Source organism: Quercus robur, chromosome 3 (genome assembly GCF_932294415.1).
Source record: "Quercus robur chromosome 3, dhQueRobu3.1, whole genome shotgun sequence".
NCBI lineage: Eukaryota > Viridiplantae > Streptophyta > Magnoliopsida > Fagales > Fagaceae > Quercus > Quercus robur.
Window position 1 is genome coordinate 4270368 of NC_065536.1, and position 13806 is coordinate 4284173.

The 13806-nt window shown below is 34.9% G+C and overlaps 2 protein-coding genes across 3 annotated transcripts in view; both read left to right on the plus strand.

Moving 5' to 3' along the window:
• The first annotated feature begins 3099 nt into the window (after positions 1-3099).
• Positions 3100-13806, plus strand: part of LOC126716769 (uncharacterized) — a 77571-nt gene continuing 66864 nt past the window's right edge. The window contains exons 1-2 of the mRNA XM_050417746.1: positions 3100-3226; positions 3911-3996. Coding sequence (XP_050273703.1) covers positions 3969-3996 — 28 coding nt within the window. The 5' untranslated portion in view covers positions 3100-3226; positions 3911-3968. The remainder of the gene's footprint in view (positions 3227-3910; positions 3997-13806) is intronic.
• Positions 4003-13806, plus strand: part of LOC126716772 (uncharacterized) — a 55334-nt gene continuing 45530 nt past the window's right edge. The window contains exon 1 of one of the 2 annotated variants that reach the window (XM_050417755.1): positions 4003-4581. In XM_050417755.1, coding sequence (XP_050273712.1) covers positions 4252-4581 — 330 coding nt within the window. In that variant the 5' untranslated portion in view covers positions 4003-4251. The remainder of the gene's footprint in view (positions 4582-13806) is intronic. The other variant, XM_050417754.1, reaches the window with a different exon arrangement.

Sequence of the window (13806 nt, forward strand, 5' to 3'; positions counted from 1 at the left end):
ATGTCTTCTTTGTACTTGGTTTCCCCATAGGCTTGGGTCCGAGGACCATGCAAGGCCTTGGTTCTGTCCATTACTTGTAAGATTTTTTTTTTATACTTGGTTTCCCCATAGGCTTGGGTCCGAGGACCATGCAAGGCCTTGGTTCTGTCCATTACTTGTAAGATGTCTTCTTTGTACTTGGTTTCCCCACAGGCTTGGGTCCGAGGACCATGCAAGGCCTTGGTTCTGTCCATTACTTGTAAGATTTCTTTTTTGTACTTGGTTTCCCCATAGGCTTGGGTCCGAGGACCATGCAAGGCCTTGGTTCTGTCCATTACTTGTAAGATTTCTTCTTTGTACTTGGTTTCCCCATAGGCTTGGGTCCGAGGACCATGCAAGGCCTTGGTTCTGTCCATTACTTGTAAGATTTCTTCTTTGTACTTGGTTTCCCCATAGGCTTGGGTCCGAGGACCATGCAAGGCCTTGGTTCTGTCCATTACTTGTAAGATTTCTTCTTTGTACTTGGTTTCCCCATAGGCTTGGGTCCGAAGACCATGCAAGGCCTTGGTTCTGTCCATTACTTGTAAGATTTCTTCTTTGTACTTGGTTTCCCCATAGGCTTGGGTCCGAGGACCATGCAAGGCCTTGGTTCTGTCCATTACTTGTAAGATTTCTTCTTTGTACTTGGTTTCCCCATAGGCTTGGGTCCGAGAACCATGCAAGGCCTTGGTTCTGTCCATTACTTGTAAGATTTCTTCTTTGTACTTGGTTTCCCCATAGGCTTGGGTCCGAGGACCATGCAAGGCCTTGGTTCTGTCCATTACTTGTAAGATTTCTTCTTTGTACTTGGTTTCCCCATAGGCTTGGGTCCGAGGACCATGCAAGGCCTTGGTTCTGTCCATTACTTGTAAGATTTCTTTTTTGTACTTGGTTTCCCCATAGGCTTGGGTCTGAGGACCATGCAAGGCCTTGGTTCTATCCATTACTTGTAAGATTTCTTCTTTGTACTTGGTTTCCCCATAGGCTTGGGTCCGAGGACCATGCAAGGCCTTGATTCTGTCCATTACTTGTAAGATTTCTTTTTTGTACTTGGTTTCCCCATAGGCTTGGGTCCGAGGACCATGCAAGGCCTTGGTTCTGTCCATTACTTGTAAGATTTCTTCTTTGTACTTGGTTTCCCCATAGGCTTGGGTCCGAGGACCATGCAAGGCCTTGGTTCTGTCCATTACTTGTAAGATTTCTTCTTTGTACTTGGTTTCCCCATAGGCTTGGGTCCGAGGACCATGCAAGGCCTTGGTTCTGTCCATTACTTGTAAGATGTCTTCTTTTTTTAAAGTAGTCTTTTCTCTATACTGATTTATTTTTCGAAGGTCAGCCCCTAGGCCAGGGAGGGAGGAGTTGGCTCGAGGCCGTAAGCCCCTAGAGCTGTCCGCTCCGTTGGCAGTGCAAGGCGTAGCCCCTGGAGCTGTCCGCTCCGTTGGCAGTGCAAGGCGTAGCCCCTAGCAGAGGCTTATGGCGGAGCAACAACTGTACGTCGCCGGAGATGGGAAAAACTCGTGAACCTCTGCTTGCTGGAGAGCTGACTCATGCGCCACCCATGCCAACGCGCAAGCCTTTCCCACAGACGGCGCCAATTGTAGGGACACAAAATCTTTAACGGCCCAACAACGATGTTGGGCTCGCACACGGAAAGTCCCTCACAATAATATTTGTAGAGAGTGGGCTTGAAAGGCCAGCGTTGGATCATAGGGCGACGTTTCGAGCCGGACTATAGGTGAACCAATATGAGAAAGAGGTTTGGGCTGGATATTCAGGCCCTTCAATCTTGTATCTAGGAGGATTTGGCTCCTCGGATCATGTCTGAGGAGCGATGGTGCTGTCTCCGGTTACCCGTCGGTGTGTTTTTAGGTGGTGTCCGGCGTATATTATCCAGGCATTCTCTTTCATCAAGTCTTTCTCAAGAAGCTAGATGGGAGACCCCCCCCCCCTTTTGGTCACATAACATTCTCTTTTATACTAGCCTACGTTCGTTGTCCTTCGTCCACGTGTAGGGTCGATCTTTCCAGGACAGATATCTGTCCCATCAGTCTAATCCCAAAATTGCTGGAGATGATCCATAAAGCCTAAGATCCCGGCTCTGTTAGGGGCAGTGTCATGTCAGGGAAGGGTATTAAAGACAACTTCCCCAGGATATTTTATGATCTTTCTAGCTTACTCGTGTTCCATTCCTATCCATGGGGTTTTGGACCTGCCGAGGACGAAACCGTCCTCGGCTGTGTCTTCGGGCCACTTTTTATGTCTCCTAGTTTCGAGCTTGGGCCCTGGCCTCCTTCAGTTTAGGACCGGTGGGTTTCCCATAAGTGCGTGGGCCGGACCCATAAACTATTGGACCCCACAATAATAATAATAATAATAATAATATAAGGTGCTAAAATAGATAATGTAACTTTTTAAATTGTTAAAAGTTAAATTTTTTAGTACATTTTTTATGTTTGACATTGGTTTATAAGTTCAACTTTTAACTTTTATGTATAATCTTTTAAAACTTCTTTTTTTTTTTCTTTGTATTTTCTTACTTATTTCAAAAAAAAATTAATACACAAGTATATTTCAGCATATTTTCAACAAAAAAAGTTTAATCAAGAAGCGAAATTAGTTGTTTGCAAAAGGGCATCCTTGTGAATGACTGATAAATGACTCTCACTTGGTGTGACTATGGACTTGAAGTAAATATTGAATAGTCTTCAATTTGATTAAGTAGTAGACAAAGACTTAAGGCTCGTTTGGTAAGAGATTTATAGTAACGTTATTTGTATTTTTTAGAAATATGTGTAGGCGAAAAAGTGTGTAAAAAATACATGTAATATTATTTAAATATTGAAAACTATTGTTTAAACAATGATAACAAACGGACCCTTAAAAGTTAAGACATGGGCACATGTGGAGGACAAATAAAGAGGTAAAAAAAATTATAAAATATTAAAAGATTAAACCTTCTTATTTTTTGAATTAAAAGGATAAATGGGATTGCTTTTTTTTTTTTTTAATGGGGCCAAATATAAAGCCCAGTTTTTGCTTCTTCCAATTTCTTTTTCTTTTAACGTTCTCTTTACTCTGTACTCTGCACATCTCCCTCTTTTTATCTCTTTCTCGCTTTCCCAATAACTATATTCTATAGCCAGCCAAACACTCTTAGAGGAGCTATCGAGAAAGATAGAGAGATCTCTCTCCATTCTTATCCCAAGAAGTGAGTTTCTCCGTGATCTCTCTCTCTCTCTATTTTGTGTGGTATTTTAGCTTGTGAATTGTTTGAAAATAGAGCTGTATGTTGCTCACTTTGCATATCAGTTTCATTTGAAGCATGCATTATGTAGTCAGTTAAACCTCTCTCATGGAAGGGTTTGTTACTCTTTCCAGTAAAATGTTTGATATCTGCTACAAAATTTGGTTTATAGCATGGGCACGTACTTTTATTTGATGTATACGTAATTGTTTAAAATAGCTTGTGTAAATACTAAATTTCAATCTTTCACTCTCTACAGCTAGCTTTCCAAAGAATTGAAGTAGTTTTTAGTGCTTGAAATGAAGAAAGATCAAATTTGGTTTTAGTTCTATGATTGATTGGCCTATCAAATTTGCTACTGTTGACTTGAAAAAGATATTATAATTGCCACCAATTAAAATGATTTATACTTCATGTCAACTTAATTTGCCCCATTGAATTACTATTTTTATTGAGCCTGGTTTAGGGATTTTGTTAATTCACCATTTTAAAAAAATTGATATAAAAATGTTAAAAATTGTTAAAAGATTAGGGTTTTTTTTTTTTTTTTTTTTCCATAAAAGTTTATAAAAATATAGTTTCTAAAACGTTGGCTTAGCGCATCTGTTAAAATTTTCCTTTATTATATGAGTTTCTTTTTATGTACAGGCAACACTGGTTTGAACTAGTTCAACATGATGAACTACCACAATCATTCCGATCAAAAATGGGTATGTACGACATTGAAATAGAAGGTGCAAACGTTAAGGTAAGCATAGTCGATGATCCTGATTTGGTTGATACTAAGATGGATGAGGATCTTCATTACTATCTCAAAAAAAATAAAATAAAAAAGATCTTCATTACAAACTTCAGAAAGGCGTTTCTCAAAAAAAAAAAAAAAAACTTCAGAAAGGCAAATTGTTGGACTCGACATTAAGTTTGTCAAAACTGATGGGAATTTAAATGAAGGTAAGTTTTTGCTTCTTTGTGTTGGGAGTCATTGCTTGATGATCAAATTACCCGACTCGGAGTCCATATCTGATACCCTTGGGCAGTTTCTGTCTGATGAGACTATTTGTTTTCTGGGTACCGGAATGAGCAACAAAGTTTCAGAGCTAGGCAACTTTTATTTTTGTACACACGGAACAATGTTTGGCAAATTTAGATTAAGAGTACAACAAAGGCTGTCTGTAAATACAGGTGTTGAAGTAGGCTTTTTGGCTGCTAAAATCCTGAAGAAACCCAATGTTGAGAATTATGGATTAGCAGAGTTGGCAGGTGAAGTTGGAATGGATATAAAGGAACCAATTGGTGAATGTCCTGACTGGAATGCTAAGGTGTTCTCACATGAAGAGGTCAAGTATGCAGTGCACAATGCCTATACTTCTTATGTTATTGGGAATAAGCTCTTTGATATGCTCTAAGCCTCTAAGGCCATCTTGTCTATGGGTTTGACTGCTTTAATTCTGTGTTGTTATATTTGTTATATATGCTAATGTTGCATGTGATTTGTGTAATTCGAACTACTTTAATGAAATTTCTGGTTGTGCTCGGTTTGTCCTAAATCATATATAATAATTTATTCTGCTTCAATCTTCTAATAGAGAAAGGTCTCAAAATTTCTGAGTTAATAATTATTTGTCTTGGGATTTCTCCAAAATTGTGGAACAATAGAAATCCAACTCAATTGAAATCTTCAATGAGTGTATCGAATCATCATTGATTATCATTTTGACAACTTGAAATTTGAACTTTTTAAAGCTGGTTTAGCACACAGTAGATTGTCAATGTTTGTCTCCTAATCTCTCATATGGACATGCGCAAAACTGAAAGCTCGAAAATATGTTAAAAACACAAGAGTTGTTTAGACTCCTAAATTAAAGTTACGGTTTGATAAATTTTACACTAACTTAATACTAAATGCAGAAAAGTGTAAATGTGAGTAGATAAACAAACAAGCTACTCTAATTCATAATCAAGACAACACAACAGTAAAATGGAATGTAAAAGAGTAGGGAAGAGAGATGTAAACACAAGATAACACGCCGATGTGTTTTCGAAGAGGAAACCGAAGAACTCGGCGAAAAACCTCTCCGCCGTCCTCCAAGCGGTAATCGATTCACTAGACAATTAGTTGGGATACATGGGTTAGCAAGAGACCCTCCAAGCCTAATCTGCCCGATATACCTAAGCCCTCCAAGTTCCTACTCTAATAAGGCTTCTCGGAACCATGTCTTGTTTAGCTCTTCGGATCCCGCAACAAGTACCATATTGCATCTGCCATCCTTGGCTTCTTCCAATACTTCCCAGCAGCACCAAAATATCACTTGACACTCTGAAAGGGTGTGGTAAGTGTTTGGGCTATCAACCTCTCAATGATATGGAAATGGAGAGGTAGGAGTTGAGGAAAATCCACAAGCAATTGTGTAGAGGGTTGTGGGTATAACAATCTCTAACTCTCAAGGTTTGTTCTCTCTGAAGTACTCCTCAACATTTGTGGGTATATATAGTATGGGTACAGAAAGTGTGTATCAGATAGCACAGTCTGGCAAAACAGAATGTTTCGCCGGTGTCTCACGGGAAGACCTTACCCGTGAGATATTGCGAAACACAACTATCTCCATCTGTACTGACTCTTCACATTCCAGTCATGTGCAGGGCACATGCATCACTTCGCCAGATTCTAAGTCGCGAGCTACCCGCGAAAACCTCTTCAGTCTTCAACAGCTTGAGTCTTTACACTGTCTCTCTCTATCACACAACCCTTACAATTAAATTCCACAATAATATAGGGTACAAAAGATTGAATAAAGTTATAATCAAATTTGGCACGAAATTGAAGCTAACAAAACATATAGTTGTAAATTACAACTTCACAAAAACAATTTCTCTCTTTCAACATGCCTTCACCATGTACCACTTCACTCAAGGTTAATTAAATTCATTTTTTTTTTTATTATCTCTTTTTGTTATATTTTATACATAAACTATATATTTGATTCTCTGTACAAAATTAATTTTAATTTTGTTAGTACTAATTCATTGAATTATTGCGTTGAATATGTCTTCATTTGAGCAAATTGAGACTAATAGGTGATAACCATAAAGTTGTAATGGACTAATATTACATAAGATAAATTAGATTATATTGTTGAACGCTCTAACTTTATATCATTTTTACCCCATTTTAATTTTATTTTGTAGATAATGTTTCTTTTATTTGTAAATAGTTTTTAGTTAGAAGTTTATTAAAAAATATCAATTTGAATATGATAAATTAGGGAGGGGGGGGGGGAGTAGGAAGAGAGAGAATAGAGAAATATTTTAATATGATAAATTTGTTACTTGGAACATTAAAATATAAGATAAAATTTATATGAAAGCTCCAAGAATTCATTAAAATAAAAAATTTAAAAAGAAATGAAAAAAAAAATCATAATGATATCCAGGCTTATGATATAACCATTCTAAATTCTTTTTTCTAAATGCATGTCACTTACAAAATTTCACTAAACTACGAATGGAAATATCGCTAAATTACAATACTCATTATCTTTTGTGAGTTAGGAAAGTAACAATAGACCATTGACATGATAGATTAGTATATAACACTGATGTTTTGTGCCAGTTCAAATATCAGCCATATCAAACTTGTTTTGGTTGTACTGAAGATTATATCAAATTTCGGCCAATAAATGCATACCGGCCAAAATTAGACAAACACTTTCCCTTGTATTTTTTCTTACCTTGACATCAAATATGTCCCTTATTAGGATCTGACCCCTTTCTCTCCTCTTCTTCTTTTTCTTTGTTTGTTCTCTACTTTTTTCAAATTTTCGACTCTGCATGTGTCTTTGGCATTGCACCCTTGCATGTTCTCCATCTCTCTCTTACTGTAATTTTTTTTTTTTTTTTTGAGAAAGAAACATCATCAACCTTTATTAAGAAAATCCAGCTAAATCAACTTGGATGACTGAAAAACATTGTGGTGGAACATTCTCCATCCACACAACTGAGTCTGAGATATGCGCAGCATATCTAGCCAGACTGTTAGCAACCTTATTACCTCTCTTAACATGAGAGTAACGTAATTGATTAAAAAAACAAGAGCATCAATGTACATCATCTAGCAGTGACCCACAAAAGGACAGCATAGTTTCAATCTCATCCGGTGTATAAGCTTGCGAAATTAGTTGCGACAAAGAAGTGATAACCGATCCATCACTGTTGCGAACAACCACAATAACTCCCAAATAGTTCACCCCTGAAAAAATTCTTCCATCAAAGTTTACCTTCACCAAAGTTGTCGGTGGAGGATGCCAAAGAGCTCAAGGTTGTGGACGATTGAGCTGAGGATGCTGGTTGATATTGAGGAACTATGCCAGTCGTTGTTCACACTCTTGAATCATCTGCTGCAGGTTGCAACACGGCAAATACAAGCGGGTCTGACTCCTGTTGGTCCATATCGCCCATGCCGTGAATGCAAACAAAACTGGCTATTGGTGATTCTGCATAATCCAAGACAGCAACTCCCTGAAGTCCAGAAACTGTTTGGAAATTTGGCAAGCCCAGAAATCACTGTTTAGCCACACTGTGTAAAGCAAAGGACACAACCAAATTGCATGGAGGGAATGCTCTTTCGTTTCACAGCCTCTATTTCAGTGAAGGTCGTCAATGATGGTCCATCGCACCAAATTCTACTTTGTCGGTAGGGATTTTCGGCAAGCAGGCCAAATAAAACTTTTTATCTTATTTAGAACTTAAGAGTGTCCAAATCCCCATCCAAAGGCTTTTGTCTTGTAGCTCAATTTCCTGCACTATGCAGTCTAGCCTTACTTCATCGGCAAGCAGTGGCGACTTTCAGGGTGTTTCTCAACAAGCATAAATTACACAATTTAATAAAAATGAAAAATTTGTTTCTCACCGTGGTCAAACCGTGACGATGTCATAATTAATCTAATAATTAATTAATATGAAAATAAATAAAATAATTATGTAAATTTTAACAATCTTAACAAAAACAATATTTAAAGATATTAAAAATATATCTTGATTAAAGATCTAGAAGATATTTCTCATAATTTACTACAAAAATTAATAAATGTCCTCTAATTATTTAAGATATTCTGTTAAATTTGTAATTTACTAATATAATTAGCCAAACTATTAATCTATTAACCAAACTACTAATATATAAGATATTCTACTCATCCCTAGCATAGAGTTGAAACTATCAATAACATTACATGTATTATATTTATATACATTCAAAGGCCTTCAAAAAGTAATATTTATTTCATTAATATATATATATATATATATTAAAGTTTGAAATGGTAGCAGGTATTCAACTATTTTTTTTGAGAGTAGCAGATATTCAACTAGACTAAAACACATTTTTCAAAACTAAAATACATGTCAAAGTCACATGAAAACAGGTGTGTGGCATTGGAATTTTTTTGTTTTAAAAAATATAAAATATCTCATCTTTATCTCATCCCACACAATAAGAAACACAAACACGTTGATCTCTTCTGAAGCTGTCTTTCTCCCATCCTCTTTGTCTCTGTTTCTGTTTTTTTTTTGAGAATCTCACCTCTTAGTCTCTCATACAACAAGTAGATTAGAGCACACATCTCTTCCTCTATAACCTTTCTTCCTAAGCAAACTGATCTATCAATGGTAGATCTAACATCTATCTAAGGTTTGAGCTTTTGGTGAAGATGAACAAGCCCAGTCACCGGCCATTTTCAGTGAAGATTTCTGTGTGAGGAACCATGAGAACCGTGAGGTTTGAGCTTTTTTTTAGGGTGTTCTTAATTTTGATTGAGGGTGTTCCCAAATTTTTTTTTTAAGGGTAAACAAATAAAAAAATTTTAATTATTATATATAATTTTTTTTTTTTTCAGGTCAGGGTGTTCCTAGGAACACCCTGACCTGAACGTGGCGTCGTGTCTGCAAGTGTTTTGGCTATAAACACTACAGAGGGATTTTTTGCTCGGATAATATTTCCAAGCTCCATCCCTGTATGTAGGATCCTAAGCTCATGACAGTTCCATACTCAAAGATTCATGATTCTTGGCAGGGCTGATTACCAGTCTCCGCCAATATAGAATGTAAGACCCCATCCTCCCTTAAAACCTGCTTTTTCTTGCGAGGTAATTCAGAAGGACCTTCAACCAGTAAAAATTCTCTTTTCTCCACCAATGTATTCACCTTTGTCTCTCCTTGTGTTTCTTGCGTTTTCCTGAGCACTGCCTTCAGTGTTTTTCCTTGCTAATCGGGTCCACATATGCTGAGTATTTAGTGACTTTGCTGCCTCTTGCTCCTCACGTGACTGACTAGAAGTATTTTTGGCAATAGTAGCTGATTGGTTCGTGAGTTTAATGTGATCAAATTTGGTCAGCTCCGAATCAATCTCATTAATTCAGACTTCAAACAAATCGGGGAAGGCAGCTGTCCCATGAATATTGGAGTTATGACTTTCCAAAAATTGTGAGCTTTCAATGGTACTATTGATTACGGAATCTTTTGGTTCCCATACGTTTTGCGTTACAATTGGAGAGTCCAAAGTAATGGTTTCATCTCTTGAATGCTTCTGCAAGACGTCTCTTGGAGTTTCTAACTTGCTCACCGCCGTTGGACAATGAACAGGAATCGGATTCACATCATTCATCACTACTGGTTCAGCCTCAACACCAGTGTCATGATCGGTAGGTTTCGAAGACGAGCATTGTTTCAATTTGAAAAAACCTGGAATAGAGACGAAAGCCTTCTGTGAAGAAACAAAAGGCGAGGCTCGAAGAGTGGGTTCGTATTGCTTTTGATTGGCAGTTAAGCGACCTTCGCTCTCTAGCCATAGATCACAATCCCTATCATCATGTTCAAGACAGCCACACCAGTAGCAAATATTTGGAAGGTGCTCATATTTGAAAGTTATCCACATGGTTTTACCATTTTCTTAGAGGATTCCCGTCAAATATGCTAAAATAGCTAATTAGCACACAAAACACGAAAAAAAAACTCACTACATGAAATTAATGGTGCCAAAAATCAAATTCTTTTCCTTTGGCACTTTATTGTTGCTTGATGGTAAACACACACAAAAAAAAAATTATTTAACTGAGAGAGAGAGAGAGAGAGAGAGATTTAATATAATTTATGTCACATAAATAGAGAAAGTTTGGGGAATTATTGTTAGTGGCATTGTGGCATATATTTTGTATGCTACATAGACCACGCAATATGTATGAATGGATAGGCTAGAATTTCATATCCATGATCTTACCACATGAAATGTGGCTTGATGGTAGGAGTCCTTATCCCAGCACCTAGAAAGGAGTGGTTTATGCGATAGCACCAACAAGGCCTGCATGGTATATGTGATATTACTCATTACTGTTACATGGCGTGAGATCGATGAGCCTATATTGGATAGATGTGTGTGTATCCAAGATCTTGAGGCGCCAATTAGTTCTCTCCATGTGTCACTTTCCTAGTGATATATTAACATGATTAATAATTGAAAATTTTCACTTTAACTTGAATTGTTATGCTAGACATGGGTAAAGTATAGAATCTATTTGGACCTGGGATGGTTAATTACTACTTTAAGACAGGAGTGGTAAATCCATTACACTAGCAGCTACATGTTGAGTCTAGGTGGTGACATGACCACCGGACATGGAAAACAAAATAATTATTATATATAAGATTTATAAATTTTTATCCTTAAAAAATATTTGGGACTACCCTAAATTTTTTTAGGCTCAACATAATTACACTTTGGACAAAATTTGGCAATAAATTTGGTTGTAGACTAAGTCTATAACTCCACTCAATATTTTTTTTCATTGGATATGAATTTTGACAAATCCAATATTGGATTAATTTTTTTTCTTATATCCTTCATACTTGCAAAATTTCAAGAATATCAAATATCAATAGCTATGTTATCAGTCAAATCTTTAAATTTCGAGTTTTTATAGTCTAAAATTTTACATAAAAAATAAGTTTATAGATAAAATAGTAAATAACATCTGATTGCCATAAAATTTGACATTTGTTCTAAAAAATAAAGAATATACAATTCAACATTTAGATTTTTAAAATATATAACACTATTAATTTGTTTAGTAAAAGTTGTAGCCTAAGGCTACAATTTCGTATGTATCCAAACATTTCCTTAAACTTTGATCTTCTTAACAATATATTAGGTTCTTACAAACAAATAGTTTCTTAAAAAAAAGGTCCTTACAAACAAAAGAAAAATCCCAAAAAATTTTTACCAAAATAAAATTTAGAAAAAGATGTAACTTAAAGCATTGATAATGAGACTATCATGCAAATATTTCAAAGCAAGAAAATTTGAAAAGAAAATTGTAAGACTTTATGTATTTGTTTGTTTGTGTGTGTTTTTGTCAATATATAAAGTTCTAATTTTATTAAATTTTTTATAATTTAAGTTTTTTAATGATCATCCTAAAATATATTCGTGGAGCATGATTTTTCTCCAATGAGTACGAGCTCTTAACTAATAAATAAACAAATACATGGACTTGATATCAATTTTAAAATGAAAAAAAAAAAATGCTATACAATATTACAATTAATATTTTACTCATTATCTTGTGAGAGACTTGAACAGTAAAAGAAATAATAAAAAAAGAATATTTAAATGAAGTTGTAAAATAATAGAGTATTTGATTCTCAGTATATTAATATTATAAAGTAAGGTGTTCTTATAAAATAATAATAATAATAATAATAATAATAATAATAATAATAATATAGGGTGTTAAAATAGATAAAGTTACTTTTCTAAAAGTCAAAATTTTTAGCACATTTACGTTTGATATCACTTTATAATTTCAGCTTTTAAATTTTATGTACAGCATTTTAAAACATCACATTTTCCCGTATTTTCTTACTTTTTTCAAAAATTTTCAAAATATAAAAATATTTTAGCATATTTTCAGCAAAAAAATTAGATGAGCTATTCCCAAATGAACACATTGTGAATGATTGATAGATGACTCTCACTTAGAGTAACTACGGATAGGGACGGAACTAGGATTCAAACTTTGGGGGGGCCAAAGTTCTTTATTCAAAAATTTTTAAAAATTGAAATATCAATACTAGAGGTTGACAACAATGCATTATTAGAATTAATTTTTTAATTATTTGTATTTTTTATTTTGTAAAAAAATCACAAATGACAATTTATAATCAAGAGTTTTGTAATTCTATAACTAATAACTTCATAATGCTATATATATAGTTAAAAGATTCTTAAAAGAAAAAAAAAATACAAAAAACTATAGTTAAAAGTTCAAATCTATGTCAAGCATTATATTAAAAACAACTAAAATAATGGTTAGTAAATATCATACATTAATATTCAACGAAAAAAAAGAGTAAGACAATTATTGGTGTCTTGGTAAGGTTGAGATTTTTTTCCTTTGAAAAATTGCAAGTTTGAAAAGATAGTAAAAAAAAAAAAAAAAAATTAAAAGAGATCTATTAAACAATCACATGATAATGGACGGTAACTTTTAGTCTTTAACTGAATAAATTAAAGCTTTTCCAGTCATTATATTAATTTAGTTAAGTCACAAAATTTATTACGAATAGATTAATCTCATACATTCTTTGGTGGTAGTTTAGGTAAGGCACAAAAACAATAGATTGTTATTGTTTCACACATGTATTACCATTTATGCATGCATGCCAAGTATGTCCCAAAGTTAATAAAACATTAAAAAAAAAAAAAAAAAAAAAAAACTACCATTCAAAAATTAGATAAATTTTTTCCATTGGTTGAGTTAAAGATATCAATTGATCCAAGTTGTTGGTGATTAACTGGTGTGTGGACGGAGCAATCAGTGGTATAAGAGTTGTCTCTGTGACTATGAGGTGGAGTCATTTGAGAGGGGCATAGAGCTCTCAAATGGAATGGAGAAATTGGGTAAAAGTTATCAGGTTTTTGTGATTTGTTGTTCTAGGATTTGTAATTGATTTATTGTTATTATTTTTGCTTAGACCAGAGATTTTTCTTGTTATCTATTTTTGAGATTTATGAGTCAGCTTGTCAATTTTTTGGGGGAGGGAGGCCAAGTATATACATTTTAGAGTTAAAAGTAAATTTTTTGTGTAAATATATATACTATGGGATTTTTTTTCAAAGGCTTGGGGGGGGGGGGGGGGGGGGATGGCCCCCCTCAGTCCTAAGGCAGTTCCGTCCCTGACTAAAGACTAGTCTTCAATCTAATAAAGCAACAGAGAAAGACTTAAAGTTAAGACATGGGCACATGTGGAGGAGAAAAAAAGAGGTAAGAAAAAATTATAAAAAATTACGAGATTAAACCTTCTCATTTTTTGAATTAAAAAGTTAAATGGGATTGTTCCTTTTTTTGCTCTTCTTTTTAAACGGGCCCAAAGATAAGGCAACTTTATGCTTCTTTCAATATATTTTTCTTTTAAGGTTCTCTAGTCTGTACTCTCTACATCTCTCTCTCTCACTCTCACTCTCACTCTCTCTCTCTCTCTTTCCCTATAACAAT